The sequence below is a fragment of the Gopherus flavomarginatus genome, chromosome 5 (genome assembly GCF_025201925.1).
Source record: "Gopherus flavomarginatus isolate rGopFla2 chromosome 5, rGopFla2.mat.asm, whole genome shotgun sequence".
NCBI classification, from domain to species: Eukaryota; Metazoa; Chordata; order Testudines; family Testudinidae; genus Gopherus; species Gopherus flavomarginatus.
Genome location: NC_066621.1, coordinates 54,896,949 through 54,919,187, shown reverse-complemented (window position 1 = coordinate 54,919,187; position 22,239 = coordinate 54,896,949). Strand labels below are relative to the sequence as shown.

At 42.9% G+C, this 22,239-nt stretch overlaps 1 protein-coding gene across 7 annotated transcripts in view; it reads right to left on the bottom strand.

Annotated features, from left to right (window-relative positions):
* Window positions 1–22,239, bottom strand: part of ABCC8 (ATP binding cassette subfamily C member 8) — a 141,912-nt gene that overhangs the window by 53,699 nt on the left and 65,974 nt on the right. For 3 of the 7 annotated variants that reach the window (XM_050955789.1, XM_050955794.1, XM_050955795.1), the window contains 6 exons: window positions 16,597–16,702; window positions 16,253–16,363; window positions 14,047–14,122; window positions 13,853–13,958; window positions 5,027–5,062; window positions 2,296–2,331 (listed from right to left, as the gene is read on the bottom strand). In XM_050955789.1, the coding sequence (XP_050811746.1) occupies window positions 2,296–2,331; window positions 5,027–5,062; window positions 13,853–13,958; window positions 14,047–14,122; window positions 16,253–16,363; window positions 16,597–16,702 (471 nt within the window). The remainder of the gene's footprint in view (window positions 1–2,295; window positions 2,332–5,026; window positions 5,063–13,852; window positions 13,959–14,046; window positions 14,123–16,252; window positions 16,364–16,596; window positions 16,703–22,239) is intronic. The other 4 variants (XM_050955790.1, XM_050955791.1, XM_050955792.1 and 1 more) reach the window with 4 other exon arrangements.

Below are 22,239 nucleotides of genomic sequence, written 5' to 3'. Positions count from 1 at the left end.
TCCCACCAAATGCAATGTTTGCCCTCACTGTGCAACAGTAGGTAGGGGTCAGCCTCAAGAATCTGCAGGTCTCAGAGAGTACACCCAGTCTATCACCACAGAAGGCTTGGTCCTCCTACTCCTCCCACTCCCCAGTATTTCAGAGGGATGGTTGCTAGGAGTTTCTCACCAGTGATAAATCACAGTGCCTCCTCTATTACAGGGTGGGAGGTTATCTCAGTACAGAATCGGCCTGACTGTACTGACGTTAATACAAATTGAGGACTCTGAGCACCTTGTAGGATCAAGACCTTAATTCCCACATATGTAGCCAGACAGTTCCTGGATAAATATAAGGTACTGACCCCTAGTGGCCTTTCTCATTCAAGAAGTCTGTTTCAATGAGACTGCTCACCAAAGTAAGATCAGCAAGATTTGGCCTGACGTGTTTTATTTAAATTAAATAGTTTTTTCCCTTTTTAAAATGTTGCCTGCCTTCCCTAGATCACCATCTTTGTCTTCTGGAGCAGCCATTTCATTACTCCTCTTCTAGCTGGACATTAATGCAATTCAAATCATATGCTGACAGCCAAGTGCGCTGGACACCTTTCTTATCAGAAACCGAGCTCATCTGCCCTGATCTTCTGTCAAGTCTTCAGGAAGACTTGCCTAGAAATTTTTATGAGACAAGTTTCTTTGAGGAGCTGAGAGGACAGTGTTATGCTACCCAAAAGGCTTTATTAGCACATTCTAGACATCATTTCTGAGCACAAAAAGTACACACTCAGTTGGAATTTTAATTATGTTTGATGAATATTCTTGGCTCGCAGCTGAAATGAAACCTCAAAAACCCCTAGCTCCTCACAGGCATTCAGTCCTAACTTAAGAAACCATTAGTTAAATTAGTGTGAAGTTTACATATAAATAATTTTTAGAAGAAATCAGTGCATATGTTACAGGATTAATATATATTCAGCAATTCGTTTTAAAGTTCAGAGTGTCTTTCATTCACTTGCTATGGGTTAAAATTGTACAAGCTCTGAAGATTGCTGAAAGGTTACTGCATATTAGTTTTTTCTAAACAGTTAACTGCTAGTGTGATTGTGATGTTTCAGGGGGGAAAGTCTTATGGGAAATGTGTCTTGTCTTTTAAAACACTGCTATGGAGACTAGCACACTGTGGGTGAAAATCACCCATGTACACTGAACCAGCACAGGCACATTGCTTAAGTCCCATTTTGAGCCCTTTAGTGGCCCACAGGACTTGTGTTGGCCCTCTGCACAGGGGTGAATTTCATCCTCTTTACATCCAATTCTTCTTAGCTGGAAGCTGAGATCAGGTTGACACACAGGGGTAGATCCAATATTTATTACATGGGCAAAATTCTCGTGAACTCTTACCTGCGTGAGAAATTTATGCTGAAGCCCATAGTGTCTCCCATAAGGAATCTAACTGCTCATTCAAATCTCTCATTGAAATCAGAAGAATAATCATTTGAAAATGTTAACTTCACTGGAGAGTACCCAGTTGACTCAGAGTCAATTCCATATTGATGTACCATTTAGGAACATAGGTCAAAAATTTCAATTATTTACCGAAGTTCAAATTCAAGCCTGATTTTCAGAAGTCAATGCAAGTCAATGTACATAATTAGCATCTCTGAAAATAAAGCCATTTATTTAGTTGTTTATATATGGATGCAGATGCTTAAGTTTTTGACGACTAAATTTGACCAAACAACAAACAAACAAAAAAAACCACACAAAAAATGTTGTGGAGTTAGAATTGGTGAGAAGGTGAGATACAGTATGCTGCAAACCCTTTATTGTGCTTCTGGAGCCCAGGGTCAAAATTTAAGTTGAGCATTTCTCAAGTTTTTGCAAAATTCATGAATGTCTACTGCTGGTACAACAAAAACATTACAAGTCAGCACTGAAGTTCCCTGGCATATCTGAGGGAGGAACATACACTGTGTTGGTCTTTATACCAGTCTGTGCCACCCTTTCATTTTTACAAAAAATAAACTGAGTCCCTGCTTTTTCCCCCTCCAGTCTGACTCAGGTCCCAGTGTAGTAGAATGCTGCTGCATTACCACCTATGAATACGCAGAAACATCCATTTATATCATTGTCTAATTTATACCAAAAAAGGTCTACATGCTTAATTGCTTTTCTGTTTGTTTTCATCTGTTCTAAAGCTTGCAGCAGCTGCACAGAAAGTAAAACAATTCAATCTGATTTCCCAGAAGGCTCAATAGTTGCTACTCATTAATAGGAGACTGATGTTCTTTCCAATTAGGTTTTAAAATATTGTACCTGACTTCCATGTCAACAGCAGTTTCCTTCTCTGGGCTGCAGAAATCAAAACATCAGTTATTTTTTTAAATCTGTAGACAGCTACCAGACACTTTAAAAATAGTCTAATACAAAAAATGTGAAACTAAATAAGTAAAAAATTATATATATTTATGTATTAACATTCCAAATACAGTATCACAAATATAGCTATACAAGAGAAGTAAAGCTCCTTAATAAGTACAATGCTTTTCTTTATGATATGGAAATACAACAGAGAAATTGGAAACTCGAAGGGCCCTAAACCTGAGAAAAGCTGTATACCCTTAATGGGAATTGAGGAAATGCTAATTACATAACACTGTTATATACATTGTTATTAATCTTCATAAAAATGTTAAAATCTTGTAGGTTTCTCTAATTCTGATCAGATTTTATATTCTGTTTCAAATCACCTAATTTTTTATTTAACGCAAATACTTTAAAGCATTCTTGCACAGATGCAACTATGAGACAACTGAGTGCCTTCCCTTCACATTCTTGCAGCCTTTATGCACACAAAACTCCCATTTATTCCAAAGGATATTGCTAAAGTATTGCAGAATTTGTATGCTGTTGCACATTTAACATATTTCTCAATTCAGACACGAAAAACATGTATTCAAAGTCTGGATTATTTAAACATTTTTTAAAACAGAAAGCTGATGGAAATGACAGCTATACACTTGGAGCCCAAATCCTGCAAGACCAGGACATTTATAAGCAGACAAATATCTAGCTATAGAAATGATGACAGAAGAAACATGACAGGATTAATTGTTATGAAAACAGTAAAAAAAAATCCAGTACATTTTGGGGAAAAAAAAAAGTAAAAAGGGGATTAATTGCAAGGCACTGCAGCTGTTTTCCTGTATATCATATAATTCAGGAACTCATACAGAGTCAAATTCTGCTCTCAGTTCTCCCATGCAGTCACATAGATTTTAGAGGGGTTGCACAGATGTGAATTAGGGCAGAATTTTGCCTGTAGTGCGAACACAATGTATAAGGATTTCACAAACTGTTTCAAAACTCAAAATGCAAACACAAAGGAAGATTAGAACCTTTAACGAACCATGTTTAGTAGGAATAGTAACAAATAAGTGCAGTTTTATGCTAAAAAGCGCCCTGAAATACAAGGAGCTCTATTTGTAGATATTGATAAACACACACTACAAATGCACGACAAGATGTTATAAATTTCTAACAAAATTCCTACATCTGAATGAAATGTGCAGGTTATTCTTCTTTTTGTTAGTAAGGCTAAGAATATGCAAATGACTTCTAATAACTTGACACTTTAGTGCTAACAATGAGCAGATATAGCTATTACAGCAAATGGTGTGCAATAAATTATTTTTTATTTAAAAAATAACAGTAATCTTGTCTACAGTTTGTTAGCTGCCTCTTTGTTTATTAAATTATTTTCACTTTCCTGGCTGCATTTTTAATATAACTGATGACACAAATAATGAAATAACTACATTTTGCACAGAGTATTAATCCAATGTAATGCAAACCAATAAAGAATCAGCAAGCCATATGACTTCTGTCTCTTTATAAGCAGTCAATTGATAACCCTTATTCACAAAGAAATATTAATTGGTTTGACAATGCGGAACAGGTAAGGAGAACAGAAAACTTGAAATCAGGCTCAGGAATAAGGCATAAGAAACTGCTTTATAGTAATGGCAGATAAAGAGGCTGTAAAGGAACATTGGAGAGTAAGAGGGAAATGCACTGTAGGTCAGGAATAAGATCTTGTCAAAGGTATCTATCAGATGCATAATTAGGTGGGAAACAAGCATAGTGAAAGGTACTCAAGCTGATGGGTAGGGGGACAAACTTGAGAAACAAGCAAAGTAGTAGTGGAGGAGCATGAGCACCCAAAAGTACTATCAGTAGAGTAGTTAATGCTTCAGAGATCCAGGAAGACATTCTGGTCAGTAGAGGACACATACTATAGGGAGAGTCAGAGAAGAAGGACATAGGGTGAAATCCTGGCTCCACTGAAATCAATGTCAAAGGTCTCATTGATTTTAATGGGGCCAGGATTTCACCCATGATTTTTTAGAACTGTCACCTGTACAACATTCCACATGTTTGCATGCCAGGCTAAGATGCCAAGCACGGCAGTGTCTGTTCCAGAATGAGATTTGAGAAGTATTCCAGAAATCTAAGATTAACTCAGCTCTCAAATTAGCTATAAGGAAAACATGATTTCCATGCCAGGATGCCCAGCAAAGACATGGACTAATCTGTACTCCCCACACATTTTTTAATTTCCCACATGCCCGAAGACCTGGGGGTGTGAAAATAAAAGCCTCATGACAGGATGAAGGAAATGAAGACAAGGGTAAAGGTGAAAGATTGCATTAACAAATGATACTTTTAAAGTGATAGTGCTAGAAAGTGCTGATTAGCGCTGAAAATGTGGAACTAGGGAATAACCTGATTTAGGAATTTACATTGGGATTTGTGAAAGTACTTACGTGATTTAGGAGCCAAAGTCATTTAGGTGCTTTGGAAAATTTTATCCTAAGTGGCTTAAGAGCACAAGTCCCACTGACTTTAAAAAAAAATCCCTCACCTTATGGTTTTTTTTCTTTAATGGTATTTAACAGTTTGACAAGCTGAATTCCCCTTTGGTTCCTTCCACTGTGATTAATTTAGTAGGAAGTAGAAAGACCAACAATCACATATAATACCATACCTGACATCTTCCCCTGTCTCGCTGTCAGGAATACTGCTGCATCACAAATAAAAAGCAGACAAAGATGGTTTACTTATGTAAATATGAGCAATCTGCCCCAGAAAGAGTAACAATTAAATTCTACTTTGTGTATAGACTGCAAACAGTGTTTATCACAGGCTGCTGCTGTTTGAAGACAGCAGCATCTGTTCCTTCTACAGAAATTGCACTTTGTTTTAGCAGTCATAAAAAAAGTGAATTTGTGTCCAGCAGTGTTTTCCTCATAGTCAGCTCATTCAGCTTTGAACAACACTTGAGACTTCTATAAGTGCCTAGGGCTACGTCTATCCAGTCAGGGTCAACGCTGTTCTTAGGAGGTGTGTATATATGCGTAGGTGTGTAAGAGGGACAGAGGATTATTGTCTAGACTATTTTCAAATGTATCAAGTTGTCTAAAAGCCAAGTTGTTTTGACACAGCAATCTATTACATGTATAAATGTGCCGTGCCTTTTCTGAGTCACGCTAATTTCAGGTCCAGTGAGAAAAATGGAAAGCAGTGTTTGTGTCCAATGGGGATAACCAAATGAAATTAGGAAGGGGCACAATTTTTGTGCTTTAACGGGGTCAACCTAATTACCCACTTTGTGTGAACAAATGCAAGTTTGTGCAGGCACATGGGAAAAAACTGCACCTGCTGTTTAAAAAGCTAGGTTATGGTCCCTTTGAAAAGTTAGTCCATAATAAGTCACCATGGTACCTAAATTCAACTGACTACAGAATTCCTGAGAGCTTGCCAACATGTTGTTGTATTTTTTCTATGCATTATTTTACTAAAAAATTCTCTCCCATACACAATTAACCTACATTTTACTCACATAAGCCACTACATAATCAAAAGTAAACCAGACTGCACCTTCCTGTCCAAAAGCCCATGAATCTTAATGCACAGCAAGTTTATTCAACAGCAATATATTCTTTATTGAAACACTGAAAAGGCTGATATATTGAAAATATTCTCCATCCCTTGCCTGCCCTCCACAAGGACCAGGGACAGTCTCAGTCCCTGTAGCACACATCACCCCCAAATGGGGGCAGGGAGAGGTAGAGACTTGGCCTCATTCCCCTATGTCAGCCTGTGGAGTGGGTTAAGAGTAGGATTATGCAGCCTGCATGGTCCTTCTCTGCACTGGGTAGTGCAGGAAGGGACTGTATCTCTCTCAGTGTGATGGGCAGTACGGATCCTTTCAGCCTCAGGTGGGTCACTCATGGCCGGTATCACCCATTCTACTGATCTCTCCCTCAGGCAGCTTGTGCCACTCTACTCAAGGCAGTGCTTGAGTGGCACCATCATCCTCTGAAAAAGTAACACGTGGTCCAGCAATACACAGTGATGAGCCTGTATCTGACTTACTGCATTACCTGAATCCTGATCCTAGAAAGTGGTGGTTTTAGTACAAGTAATGCTAAATCAGGTCCTTGCTCTGTGTTCCTGTAAAGTATTGAGCATATTTTCTCCGAAATCATCTGGTCACTATGTAGTGGCAGTCAAAAAAGCGAACAGAACATTAGGAAAGGGGTAGATAAGATAGAAAATATCATAATGCCACTGTATAAGTCAATAGTATGCTCACACCTGGAATACTGCATACAGTTCTGGTTGCCTCATCTCCAAAAAAAAATATACACTGCTACCTTGATATAACGCCACCCGATATAACACGAATTTGGATATAACGTGGTAAAGCAGTGCTTCGGGAGTGGGTGGGTGGGTGTCAGGGCTGCGCATTCCGGTGGATCAAAGCAAGTTCAATATAACGCAGTTTCACCTATAACACAGTAAGATTTTTTGGCTCCCAAGGACAGCGTTATATCGAGGTAGAGGTGTATTAGAACTGGAAAAGGTGTAGAGAAGGGCAACAAAACAAAAGGGCAGCTGACATATGAAAAGAGATTAAAAAGACTGGGACTGTTCAGTTTAGGAAACAGACAAATAAGGGGTGATAAGATAGAGGTCTATAAAATCATGAATGGTGTGGAGAAAGTGATAAGAAAATATAATTCATCCCCTTCACATAACACAAGAATTAGGAGTCACCCAATGAAATTAATAGGCAGCAGGTTTGCTTTAAGCATAAGGAAGCACTTCTTCACACAACACAGACACCAGTGCAACTGATTGCCAGGGAATGTGTGAAGGCCAAAAGTTAACTGAGTTAAAAAGCCACCAGATAAGTTCATGGATGACAGGCCCATCAACGGCTATTAACCAAGATGGTCAGGAATGCAACCCCATGCTCTGGGTGAACCTAAACTTCTAGTCCCAGCTTCTGACAGTCAGATCACTTGATAATTGCCCTGTTCCATTCATTCCCTCTCACATATCTGGCACTGGCCACAGTCAGACTACTGGGCTAGATGGACCATTGATCTGACCCTGTATGAACATTCTTATGTTCTTCGGATAACATTCCCCCAAATTCAGTCTTCTTTTTGCATTCTTGTGTCCTCTGTCTTCTTTCCCTTGCTTTACCTCCTTATCCCCACTTTTCTGCATAATTATGACACCTTAATTAGAGGCATTTCATTCCAATTCTTAAAGTGGCACATTCCAAGCATTACAGCTGTGACAACTGCATCTAGGGCCAAATTTTAAAAGATATTTAGGCATCTAAAGATGCAAATAGATGCTTAGTGGGAGTTTCAAAAGTGTATAGGCACTTAACGCCCATTGAAATCATTGAGAATCATATATTTTCCCTTTAAAATATATGAAGGATAGACCTTCCAATTTCATTAGAGCAATGTCCTTGTGGGAAAGAATTTGGAGCAATGGAATTAAGAGTTATTTTGCAACGTGAGTTACTGGAGCCAAGAACTGCCCTGTACTATAACACAGACCATACAAATCTGGGGCACATATTACTGCCTGAGCTAGGACGACAAATTATGGTGATTTTTTTAATAAGATTACCCTCTTTGAACCTTAGGCCTTGTCTACACTGGCATGTTTCTGCGTAGTAAAGCAGCTTTCTGCACTGTAACTCCTGAGGTGTACACACTGCTAAGCCACTTAGTGTGCAGAACCTGCACAGTTGTAGCGCTGTAAAAAAACCTACCCCAACAAGAGGCATACAGCTTTCTGCACTGGGGCTACAGTGCTGTGGTGCCAGCATAGACTCTGGTCGATTACAGCGCTGCGATTGGCTTCCAGGAAGTGTGCCATGATGCCTGTTCTCGCCTCTCTGGTCATCGGTTTAAACTCTACTGCCCCGCTCTCAGGTGACCAACCATCATCCCAACCATGTAAATTCCTTTGGAATTTTGGAAGTCCCCTTTCTGTTTGCTTGGTGACGCGTGCAGAGGTCTCAGAATGTCTTTCCAGGTGACTATGCCTGCTCTACGCACAAGGCTATTCCCCACTTGGAGCAATGCTGAGCTGCTGGACCTCATCAGCATTTGGGGAGAGGAGGCTGTCCAGTTCCAGTTGTGCTCCAGCCATAGGAATTATGATACCTACGGACAGATTTCACGATGCATGACAGAAAGGGGCCATGACCGGGACACACTGCAGCGCAGGGTCAAAGTGAAGGATCTGTGGAATGCCTACCACAATGCACAGGAGGCAAATCGCCACAATGGTGCTGTGCCCATGAGCTGCTGGTTCTACAAAGATCTGGACGTGATACTTGGTGATGACCTCACCTCCACTGCAAAGGCCACTGTGGATACTTCAGTGGCTCACATGCCGGTCGAGACTGGACCGAGCCAGGAGGAGGAAATCTTGGATAAGGATGTGGAGAGGGAGGGCGACCCAGAGGCAGAAGATGACTTGGAGATCTGAGATGCATGCAGCCAGGAGCTTGGCGAAGTGCAAACAGGAGAAGAGGCCCTTGGTAATGGCTTTGATTTTAGGAACTGCTGAAGAGAGTTGTTGGGGGCAGGAGGGTTGCAGAAAGCAGGCTTGTGTTTGTTTGATGCACGTATCACCACATGCCTAGTCTGAGGTGGAACAGGCTGTTGATTGACTCCCTCATTTCAAGGGAATTTGCCTCAGAGATCTCCAGGAAACTCTCATGGAGATACTGGGCAATCTGCTGCAGCAGGTTCTTTGGCAGAGCTGCTTTGTTTCTTGCCCCATTAATGGTAACTTTCCCATGCCACTCTGCTGTCACTGGAGCGGGGACCATTGCTGCACACAGGCGAGCCACATAGGGGCCAGGGCGGAAGCCGCAGGCTTGGAGAAGACCCTCCCTTGATTCCCTGTTAGCCCTCAGCAGCAAGATATCTTTCATAATGATCACATCCTGTGGAAAGCGTGGGGACAGGAGTGATTATCAGGCCTCCCCTACAGTGCTGGCTCTCCCCAAAAGCCACATGCCCAGTGTCGTAGGGTCCGGGAACACTGATTTACCCTGCCCCTGCGGCTACTCACCATTTTGCAGGGCTTGTGGCTCACGTGTGCTTCCCTGGGGTCAGCCAGTTAGTGACAGGTATGTGGACAGTGGCTGTGTTTTCAATCACTGAATCAGTGTTCTGTGCATTGCAAACAATACTGCTTTTGTAAAATATTGCATTTTGGCTTCACAGAGATGCCCTTGGGAGCCCAGCCTCCCTCTTTGTTATCGCTGGCTGAACGGGACAGTGAAAAGAGGGACTGAAAGGAGAACGTGGCATGCCAGAATGAAGCTAAAGAGTGGCTCTTACACATTATGGCGCGCCAAGCGGACATGCTCCAGGCGATACTAGCACTGAAAATGGAGCAGGTTCGTGCCCGCCCTCTCCTGCAGCCGCTGTAGCAAAAAACTCTTTCTCATGTGCCCTTTAGACACTGCCAACACACTCTTAGCAACCTCCTGGTTCCAGTCTGTACCCGTGGCATTCCACTCTTCCCCCGTCACAGTCCAGCACTGTGGACTCCCAATACCCACTGCACATAACAACCATCCCTCTGCAGTTTGACCCTGCTGAAGCACAGTACCCACTGCACTGTACTCCAAAGGAGAAGGTTGGATATGATCCCTGGAAATACACAGATCTTTAACCTTCCCGGGATCCCATCTCCTCCTGGGACCTTCCCTTCCCCCATCATCCTCAGTGCTGATGGGGTTTTTTGTTTGTCTCTCTCCTTCAGTTGTTGTTTTTTAATAAAAGAATTGTATGGGTTTGAAAGTAATCTTTATTCCATTAATTGAAAGCAAACAGAGCCCTGCAAAGCAACAGACATCTTAAACCTTCATACTGCATCATCTGCACCAATCACAATCACCTTCCAGCATTACAAGCACTGCACTCTCGAGCATAGCAGCAAATATTAGTGGCTTTCAGCTTCAAATTGCTGCCTCAAGGCATCCCTGATCCTTATGGCCCCATGCTGCACCCATCTAATAGCCCTGGTTTCTGGCTGTTCAGTTCAGACTCCAGGTGTTGAGCCTCAGTGGACCAGCCCTGAGTGAAGCTTTCACCCTTCCCTTCACAAATATTATGTAGCATACAGCATGCAGCTATAAGCATTGGAATATTGTCATTGGCCAGGTTCAGCCTCCCATATATGCAGCGTCAGCGGGCCTTTAAACAGCCAAAAGCACACTCAGTCATTCTGCACTTGCTCAGTCATTCTGCACTTCGCCGCCCCAAGCACAGTGGCATGCCGCAGGGGGGCGCTCTGCCGGTCGCTGGGAGGGTGGCAGGCGGCTCCGGTGGACCTCCCACAGGCATGCCCGCAAAGGGTCCACAGGTCCCGCGGGCCGCAGGTCCCGTGGCTTTGATGGACCGCCCACAGGCACGCCTGCAAGGAGGTCCACCCGAGCCGCGGGACCAGCGGACCCTCGGCAGGCACGCCTGTAGGAGGTCCACCGGAGCCGCCTGCCGCCCTCCCGGCGACTGGCAGAGCGCCTCCCGCGGCATGCCGCCCCAAGCACGTGCTTGGCGTGCTGGGGCCTGGAGCCGCCCCTGGCTTGTTGAACCACTCCTTGCTGCTGACAAGGTGCCCTGTTTATGGATTCATAAGCTACAGCATTAAGGGATAGGCGGGGTCTCCCAGGATCACAATGGGCATTTTGACTTCCCCTACAGTGATCTTCTGGTCCGGGAAGAAAGTCCCTGCTTGCAGCTTCCTGAACAGGCCAGTGTTCCAAAAGATGCGTGCATCAAGCATCTTTCTGGACCAGCCTGTGTTAATATCCGTGAAATGCCCACGGTGATCCACAAGCACCTGGAGAAAGACAGAAATACCCCTTCCAATTAAAGTACTTGGTGGCTAGGTGGTCTGTTGCCAGAATTGAAATATGCATGCCATCTATCAGCCCTCCGCAGTTAGGGAAGTCCATTTGTGCAAAGCCATCCACGTTATGCATGTTGCCCAGAATCACAGTCTTTCGGAGCAGGATGCGATTAATGGCCCTGCACACTTCTGTCAACATGAGTCCAACTGTTGACTTTCCCACTCCAAACTGGTTAGCAACTGATCAGTAACAGTCTGGAGTAGCCAGCTTCCACAGAGCAATCACCACACACTTCTCCAGTGACAGGGCAGCTCTCATTCTTGTGTCCTTGCATCGTAGGACTGGGAAGAGCTCATCGCACAGTCCCATGAATGTGACTTTCCTCATCCAAAAGTTCTGCAGCCACTGCTCGTCATCCCAGATGTGCATGACGATTGATCCCACCCCACCACTCAGTGCTTGTTTCCTGAGCCCACTGTGGTCAGCACCTCCATGAATGCCACAAGGAATCTCGTGTTGAAGCTACTAGGCGTAGTGAGATCCATGTTGCACTCCTCTTGCCTTTGTCGTTTAAGGAATCACTACATTGCCACTCATGACATGTTAGTCAGAACGAGCAGCATACTGGACAACAGTTCGGGATCCATTCCTGCAGACCAAAGAGGCAGAGTGTGCAGTACACAAACCGTTGAAAGATGACTTCAAATGTGGACGGAAGCACAGGGATTGCTGGGATGTGAAGCAATGCATCATAGGGCTTTGGGGCAGGACCCAGGGATGCCCTGCAACCCCCTCCACTTTCCCACAAGTCTTAGCAGCAGAAGTGAAAGAGATGCTCTGTGGGATAGATGCCCAAATTGCCCGGCTCTGAATACCACTGCAAGTGTCGCAAGTGTGAACACACTATTATGCAGGCAGCTAACAGTGTGAACACACAACCACCATTTCCCTTCAGCGCTCTCTGAGCAGCGCTGTAGCTGCTGGCGCTGTACCTCTGCCAGTGTAGACATCCCCTTAGAATCTGCCTGGCCAGAAACTAGGGGGGCTGCACTGATTTGATAAGACCCCCATCTGGTAGCTGTACTGCAAGTGTGCACAATTTATATATAACTGAAGCCAACACTCAAACTGGGACCCCTGCAGAACGTTCTACAGACTGTGGTTCTGAAAGATGAAAAAAGAATCTTGCCCTCGGGAACTCAGTAGGAGCTGTGCTAAGGTTGTTTCAGTTGGAAGCTCCTGTATACACGTGACAGATAGCAAAGCAAATGTGATAACTGCTGGATTTGAACCTGTCATACTTTGGTGCAATGGGATAAAAACAAACTGAAACCAGTCATGACCTTTACACTGTTGCTGAGCATATACTTGGCCAACAAGCCAGTGATATTTATAAACAGTCTGATAAGACTCACAATTTCGTCTGCTTTAGTTTAGAATCAGCAGGTAAAATAACATTTTTAATGATGTTATTTTTAAACAAAATATTTACAGTTTTACTGAAATGGAGTTATTTCAGCTAATCAGAGTGAAAGGATGCTGTACAGCTGCTGATGCATAACTTTCTTATGGTTATACTCTGGTTTCTCTCCAAATCTGTGTAGCCTAATAGATAAAGCACTGGACTAAGACTCCAGAGACATGCTTTCTATTCTTGGCTCTGCCAACAACCTGCTGGGTGACCTTGAGCAACTCACATAACCTATCAGTGCCTCAGTTTCCTGACCTGTGAAATGAGGATAACGATACTGACCTCCTATGTAAAGCACTTTGAGCTAGGTTTTATCAACAATTATGAAAATACATAGTACTCTGATTGGCTGAAAGTGCAGTTAGTTCTCTGAAACAGGGCAGTATGTAAAAATCCCTGTTCACTGATTGGCTGAGAATCATTATTAACCAATCAGAGTGTCCTATAACTGCATGCTTGTTCCTTAATTCGCAGTCAGCTGGAAGAAAAAGTATTTATATCAGCTAGATTCCTCTGCAACTTGTCTATAGACTTCATGCAAACAATGTACCATAAAGAGTCTTATGACGCAGTGCAGCTAGTAAAACTGAAAAAAAAAATCTATTCTTGTAATATGCACAAGATAAAAAACATTCACACACTTTTATCTCTGATAATGAGCAGACAGGGTGGGGTGTTATTGAAAATCTTATAAAAGCATAGTATACAGTACACTAATTGAAATTTGACTTGAAATTTAAAAGACAGACTGCGACTGTCCCTTACTCAAGTTTTGGGGTGCAGCAGCTTCTCTCTGCATTGCCCATACAAAAGCCAGACCTAACTATAGCCTTCCCTTTTGGGAGCACAGGAACAACTTCTTCTGTGTCCCCTTGAGAAGAGCATATGGACTAGACTATGCTCCCCCAGCACAGCCCATGAAGCAGGCCAGGTGCATCAGGGAAGTATCCTGAGCATATTGTGATTTATCCAATATCTATGATGCGAGACCACTGATGAGACATGGTGAGCTTTAGGACTAAATTCTCTCCTTGGATACGTATCCACAACACGCACTGAATTCACAAGAGCTGTGCACATTGCTCTGAGGGTAGAATTTGGCCCTTTTCGACCTATTACCATTCAGCACAAACATGAAATCTTTAAATAGTTACCTGTTCCAGAATACGTTCCCGGAAGTCTTTTGCATCTCCCCAAGTGTCGCTAGCAAGAGTGAAGACTTACCACAGCCCACCTGTCCCACGATCATTGTTAACTGACCTGGGAGAGTGGGAAGCATATTTGAGGTTCTCATTACCAGACATTTGCTGAATATGTGTCATTCTATATATCTGCTGTGGATTTTTACCTTGAGGGATTCGGATATCAATGTTGGACAATGTTGCAGATCCTTCAGGTGTCCAGGTGAAAAATCCATTTGTGATCTATGGCAATATGTTGAGAAATGAAAAATGGAAAAACAGCATCAGGGCACACCTGTTTGTTTTCGGTGTATGAGAGAAATATCCGTTGTCATCTTTAAATTGGACATGGGACCAGAGGTTGCCTCTGCTCAAAGAAGTAAAGCTGAGGCTTTCAGGGCCTGATTTTCAACAGGGGTCTCCCTTTCTGTGTATAATACTCTGTACCCATGTGAGTGTGAGAGCTGGTTGGAAAATGGTGAAAAGCTTTGGTGAAAAGTTTTTGCATTTTGTGTGAAATAATTCTGATGAAATTCTGAAAATTAAAACAATTTAACCAGCTCTTTATGTGCATGTGTCATCTTTCATGTGATTCTACTACAAATTCTGCGGCTTACCTTGTGGGTTTGCCACATCTTAAGCGATAGGAATATATCAGCATGCAAAATATGGGTGACATTCATCCCTGTGCAGAGAGCTAGCACCAGGTCTATGTATCATTTAAATGGTTCAGGGGCCTTGGCTGCTCTCTGTAGACCTCGGAATGCCACTCTTTATACATAACTGCAGTCAGATTCCCAAGTATAACAGGCTTACAGAATTTTTCACATAATACATCTTCTGAAGCAGAAATTAAGTATTGCTGCCAATAGTCACTCTTACACTATTTTCTTCTGTGCTTCTTATGTATGATTCTCTGCCAAGTTTGGAGGTAACTTTTCCCCTCACCTGGGTTTATCTGATCTTTTCTTTACTCCTTTTAAAAATTACTGTAAAGTAGTGCTCCGGGGCTTTAACTGGAGTGAGGCTTTCCTGTGACACTCCAATAAATGGGGACTTGAGGAGCAATTTTCCAATACGGTAAATAAATTGGGCTGCCTGTCCTCTCTTACTGAGAGAGAAACAGGGAATGACTCCACCGAAGAAGCCAACGGGTTTACAGCGATGTAAGAGATCAGTCAGGCCCAACATGTTTGGACCTGGGAGAGAGGTAGAATGGGGCATCTTTTTGTGTTGGCTTGCAACTTCCACAGGGGAAAAGTGACATTTGTTACCTTGGGAAGCCCCCTAGAAAAAATGAGAGAAAGGCTTTGGGGTCCTTCCCTGTCTCTCCAGAAGAAAGAGGGCAGCCAAGGAATCCTCACTTGAAAAAAAGACTCACTGGGGAAAGGAACAGCATGGAACTGTCTGGGATGAAAGAGAAGCCAGGAACACCAGGGGCTTGGGAGCAGCCTTGGGTCAGCTTGTGACAATGGTGACAGCTGAGGGAGCCAAAAATTATAGTTGCTGGCAGCTGGCCCTTGATTAATTTTTTTTCTACTCTATTTGCAGTCAAATCCTGCACCCATTGTCTCTGGTTATATCACTACCATTCCAGAGTCCTGGAGGCTGCAAAATTCTCTCTCTGATGTTCTTTTCCCCAGAAAGAGTGGATCTCTGAGAAGGAGCCTATCTTCCTGGCAGTCTGCCCCAGGCTAGAAGGGTTCAAGGACTCAAAAATCAGAACAGCAATCCCATTTCATCTCTGAGCTGAGTCAGGATATGTACCGGAGTCTTCGGAGTGTAACAGCTAATGCACTAACCAGTCGTCCTACTTAGTCCCTTTAGTAGTAAATGAACTGGCACAGATATCACTCATTTTGTTGTGTCAGGGACGCATATGCTGTCACAGACAGCCTAAATAAATAACTCCATCATTATAACAGCTATCAACATTTGCTGCTGCCAAACAGTTCTATAGCAAGTCAGACACATCCATCTTTAAAGTGGATTAGGGGCTTCTAATCCTTTCTTTGGAGAAGCTGGAGGTATTTGTTTTGAGGTCAGGGCTAATTATTCAAAAACACATGAAACATAGAAGGGCTGAAGGAATTTTAAGGAGGACATACACACAACTATTCAAAAGCAATACATTGAAAATCAATTCAGCAATCTGTTCTTTACTTGAAGCAAAATGGATGGCAATAGCTTCTTCGGGAAACAGTGGGGATAAAAATTACTCTTTGCCTTTGGTTTCTTTGAGTGGAATTAGGTGTCTGGCAGCTCTAGGTTATCCATTAATTTTTGAACCTGGAACCTTGCTGTAGGAGTTCAAGAATGATTATTAGTCAAATTTAGTAACAGCATTATTAGAAAGAGTGACCTTAATATCACCTTTACACAAAAATCATCTCCTTCTGTGATGTTAACAGGTCTTCTCATGTGAGAGCTGTAATTGTTCCAGTCTTCTCTGGCAGGCCTCTTACGGTTAACAACTTTGAGGGGCTGTGCAGGATCAGGAAGACAGAAATACATGGTGAATGGTGATGGGACCAGGAGAGTGCCTTCAAAACACTCATGTTATGATCTACAGGAAACAGGATATTAAGATGGATTTTTGCAATTGCAGCCATTAATTAGTAGGAAGTGAACAAGATTATTGGAGTGATCTGTCAGGAATTAGCAAGGGGAGTAAATCAGTCCACCCACAGAGTGTACAACTGAACATTATTACTTACAACCACCTGGTATTTGCTGTGGTTGTCTGCACTTCTTGGCTCTGAACATTTATCATGTTCTTCTCCAATTTCTTCACTTGACAAAAATTCACTCAGTTTCTGCACGCTGAAAGCAGAGAAAAGGGATTGGGCAGAATGCAGAATGCAAAATTTTTGATCAGTGCAGTGTTCATTAGAGGATACCCACTGCAGTGCCCCAGCTGTTCAGTTTACTGGGTGGCTTATACATTTGTTCTTTATAAAAATATGCAGTAAGGGATGTTTCTGTGGTGAAATTTTAAAACTGTGCAGTGTTCTCTATCAATAATTATTTTAGATACTTCTTGGGTCCTTCTTCTACTCATACTGTCAGTGTCTAGGAAGGAGAAATTAGGACAAAATATTTCTTTAGTTTAAACAGTGAGATAGAGATTAAACTTAATCACAGCTCATTTTTGAAGCCACATGCTAAAGCAAAACCATTTATAGGTCACTTAAATTAATGAAGTGCCACACAATTAGTCCTGAGCAAACTGACAAGAATTAGGACCTCAAGTGAGCCTGTTCCATGTCCAATGGGACAAATTCGTCTACCATGTCAGCTTCAGAGATGAATTTAGCCCACCGTGGCACTAAAGATGAATCTGGCCCAGTGTGTTTACAGAGGCAGACCTGCCTAACAAATATAATTGTAAAAAGAATCCTAGAGACCCGCATTAAAGAAGAATGAAAAAAATACTCCCTGAATATTTAACATTTAGTTTGTTAGGAGGCTAAATATCTTTATCCAATCACAGCCCATGATGTTGATTCTCCTGAGTGGCTGCACATGCTTTACAATGTCCATCCATGTACACTTCTGAGACAATAGGCAAATCCATTCTGCAGCACTACAATAATGGATTAAAACCTGAACAACTCAGTACCAAAAAGATGTGACAAAAGGGAAGGAGTTCAAATAGCAGCAACCAAAATGAGGAGGTGCTGGAGGTACCGATTAGTGAAGGAGGGCTGAAATAACTGATTTAAATATGTCTCTCAGCTCAATGGATGCAAATGTGGGGAGCTACACTGAGTGTGCCGTATTAGCATAGTGAGGTGCAAACTGTGCCTCGGTGTGCCATTTTGGGCAGGGGAGCCCTTGGTGAGGACAGCAGGCAGTATTTCTACTGAACTCACTCACTGGGGGCTTCTCCTTGGGAGTTAGCATTAGTTTCCTTTAAGGACTCCATTGGAGCTCCACTTACCAGGTTGATGCTCTGAATCAGTTCTGAATCTGCCTTGGACACATTCTCTGCACAGCTACCACTACCCACTTTGGGACTGGTGCAGGCAACCTGTGGGCTTCCCAGTACAGAGGTGGATGCTGGGCCCTGGTGCCAGCACAAATCCACCTGTCCACCTTGGGCAACCTTCCTGTGGCCAAGGGACTGATGCCATGGTTTGCATGACTAGGGAGTGAATCTGGTCTAGTGTCTACAAGCATCTGAAGAATTTAAAAACCAAAGAGGGGAATTAATTATCTAGTGTGAGGCAAAGGGATTTAGCTAGGAGTAATGATGAATACCAGGACAACAGTTCTCAATGGGGAGGTCTATTAGACCAAGGGAGGAGGTGGTAACATCCTGTCACTATATCTAAACTGCACAAAGCAACAGAAAATAATGTTGGGAACAATCCTGTCCTTTCAATGGTGTGAACTAAATAATCTATTAGAGATTTTCTAACTGACTGTGCTGGTCCAAACTGGTTTTAACCATTGTCCTGTGTAGGGGCTGGTGTAGAGCTGTATGCCCATTTTCCTTCTTGGGAAAATCAGGGAGAGACTGTACACAACCCCACTCCCATGAGGCCTACCCCATGAGTACACAGACTACCTAGGCTGCATCATCCTTTAGAATAATGCTGCCTGCTTCCTCAGTCCTGCAGACTGATTCAGATGATAGAGTGAGGAGCATGTGTCTGTGTGTCTCTGGAGATGTGCAGTTCCCATGCCCCTCCGTGGACAGGGACTGCAGATAGGAGAGGCCTTTGTGCAGCTGCACTGGGAAGGAAGGGTGAGAGGCTGCAAGCATGTTTTTCTTCTCTATATGTAAAACCATGTCACACTTGCATCCTCTGATCCTATGTTTTGCCCTCTCTGCTCCTTGATTTTGCGTCAAGATGGAGGTACTTGGAATGTCAACAGTGTTACCTCAGAACATGAGACAAGTCTTTTAGCTGCTAAGATGATTCCTAACCATCGGCTTATTCTCCTTCTCCTCCTGTTGCTGCTGCAGCTGCACATACCGTAAAATATGGTAACTTAATCCTGTGAGGAATGATGATGGCTTGCTTCCCATAGTGCTACACGGTTACATTCTTTTAAGTACTAAATGTATACATGTTACAGTGCTGTGGCTGACACAGCAGTTTCACAAGCTGAAGCTATAGTTTCTGGATTTCTGATATCTCCACTAGGGATCTTATGTTTAACCAGTAGATTGGACATATTGATTAGGCTATGGTGGTTATTTGCAGAGCCAATTGCACACGTGGTTTCATATGAATCCCACTCAGATACCAAATACCATGGTTGCTACTATACACCTCCAGTGAAGAAAAGTTGCGTGGCTGTGTCCTTCATCCTTTATGTCTTCTCCACCTTTTAGCAGTAGCTAAACCAGTCAGCTGCTTGGTTTTATTTTTATACCAAACACCATGCAGATTAAAATTGCTTTTCAAATAGACACTTCTGAATTCCTCACCTTGTTAGTGGCCTTTCTGCCACTAGGGGGTAATCTCCTTTCTGAATCATAAATAATCTCCCAGGCTACTTGTCCTGTGAGGTTTATGGATACCAAATGGCACAAAAGCCTTGAAGCGGTTTTTCAGCTGGACTGGGCCCAATAGGAATTTAACTGACATTTGTTTTGACAATGTCAGTGAAATCTACTATGATGCTTTTAATTCAGACAGGAGCTGAAGAATCAAAAAAGCTGTCAAGGTTTTTAGAGAGGATACATTATCCTGTAGGTCATCCTGTATTAAATATTCTGGCCAACGTTAACCTGCCTGGAGCTGTGAAATGGAAGTGTGAAGAGTTAATATTACTGCAATCTTGTCCCAGTTTGTGTTCCTCCTGGGCTGGTCCCACTCCTGGAACATATTTTGCTTCACTTAATCAGACAGTTTTTTTCAGTTGCTGGCTATTTAACCAACCACAGGTCTGTTTGTTTAGAGGCCAGTTCAGGTTGTCTCAGAGACTGAAGAAAGCCAAATTTACACTCTATCAAGTTAGGTTACCTTTATCTGACCTTACTGATAAGATGTTCATTAGTAGAAAGATGAAACAGAAGGGCACAATTACAGCAAACAATTGATTTGTGTGAACTCTGCAGTTGTGTTTCCACAAGTAACAGAACAATGGACTCTGAGATTCTTACCACACAGACAGCAGGGAGGAAGGAGGACATGACAGCATGGTTATGTAATCTGAGCCAGTTCTGCCTACATTCCAAATAACAGGGCAATAACTTGGTAGCAAGAAGGCAACCAAATAGTAGCTAAGGGCATTGCTAACAAGAGTGACACATGGCTATCTGGGTCTTAATCTGACTTAATCAATTCCCTGCCATTGTAAGCAGGGACCTCACACGCTGGTAAACCTCAGTTCCTCCTATTCTCTGCCTTTAGTACATAACAGTGGTGTCTCCTGAGGGCTGTAATACTTTGGTCTAATTTCATTTGTGTTCAGTTTAGTGCACAGGTGTTGGTGGCTTGTGGTGGACAGGAGGTCAGACTAGATGATCTGGTGGTCCCTTCTGGCCTAAATCTGTTTGAACCATTTGTGCATGAACAGAAACCCTGTCCCGAGGCAACCATGCCACTAACTATTTACAAACTGCGAGAAGTTCTGCAGCGGAATCATTAGCTGTGCCCAAATATGTGCTCGGTGCAGCTGACAGGGTGAGGTACTGTAAGGGCCATTGGAATCTCCATGATCCTGAGACGGATCCAATGCAGGCCACAAGCCCAGTTTGCCAACCTGTAGCAGTCCTTGGTGGACTGCTACACTAGCTGGGAATTGCAGGAGAGGACTCTGTTCCAGCCACTGCCTGCATACACTTGGAAGGAGAGTGTGCATAGAGCTGGCTTGTCATAAACAGATAAGTAAGAGTTAATAGAACAGAAGTACTTCATATCTCTTTTGCCTGTAAAGGGTTAACAAGATCTGTGAGCCTGGCTGTCACCTGACCAGAGGACCAATCAGGGGACAGGATACTTTCAAATCTTGAGGGAGGGAAGTTTGTGTGTGTGCTGTTAGAATTTGGTGGTTGTTCTCTCTGGGTTCTGAAAGGGACCAGACGTGCAACCAGGTTTCTCTCCAATCTCTCCAATACAGGCTCTTATAAGTTCAGAATAGTGAGTACTAGGTGATAAGGCGAGTTAGGCTTATGGTTGTTTTCTTTATTTGCAAATGTGTATTTGGCTGGAAGGATTTTAATTTGTACTTGTATACTTAGGCTGGGAGGGTATTCCCAGTGTCTATAGCTGAAAGACCCTGTAACATATTCCATCTTAAATTTACAAAGATAATTTTTACTGTTTTACCTTTCTTTAATTAAAAGCTTTTCTTGTTTAAGAACCTGATTGTTTTTTTATTCTGGTGAGACCCCAGGGGACTGGGTCTGGATCCACCAGGGAATTGGTGGGGAGAAAGGAGGGAAGGGGGAGAGAGAGGTTAATTTTCTCTCTCTGTGTTAGGATTACTTTCTCTCTCAGGGAGAGTCTGGGAGGGGGAGAGAGAAGGAGGGGAAAGGTGAATTTTCCTCTCTGTTTTAAGATTCAAGGAGTTTGAATCACAGTGATCTTCCAGGGTAACCCAGGGAGGGGAAGCCTGGGAGAGGCAATGGTGAGGGAAAGGGTTTACTTTCCTTGTGTTAAGATCCAGAGGTTCTGGGTCTTGGGGGTCCCCGGGCAAGGTTTTGGGGGGGACCAGAGTGTACCAGGCACTGGAATTCCTGGTTGGTGGCAGCGCTACAAGTATTAAGCTGGTAATTGAGCTTAGAGGAATTCATGCTGGTACCCCATCTTTTGGACGCTAAGGTTCAGAGTGGGGAATTATTCCATGACATGGCTACATTGGCTTTACGTTGCTGGATGGTTTTGCCACACTGGGGGAATCCTCAGATCTCTGTTTAATTGCCCTTTGCACTACTAGAATAACACAAGTAGAATTAAGCATGAGACAGGATCTGGCCCATTGTTTTGGTAAGGCCTTAGAGAACCATATGTAATGTCACAAAGAGGTAGAAAACATGAATTAATGTTTATAAAGCACTTTGTAGAGGATAAGCGCCAAGAATCATTTTATTCAATCCTGCAGTCTTTGATCAGACAGAATCACCACTGAAATGAATGGGGGTTTGGCTTGTTAAAGACTGAAGTGTTAGTTCTGCTATCAGTATTGTTGGCCACAACACTCTCATGCATACAGTTGGCTATGAAATTGATGTGCCTTAACCGCATTAGCCTGATGAGCCATTGTCAGGAGAACTTGGACTTTGACACTCATTAAGCACATTCATTATGAGAAGGAAATTCATCTGGTCCAGATTGAGAATTTATTCACTGAATTTTTTCCCTGTTGACTTCAAAAATTTTTTTAAAACTGTTCTATCA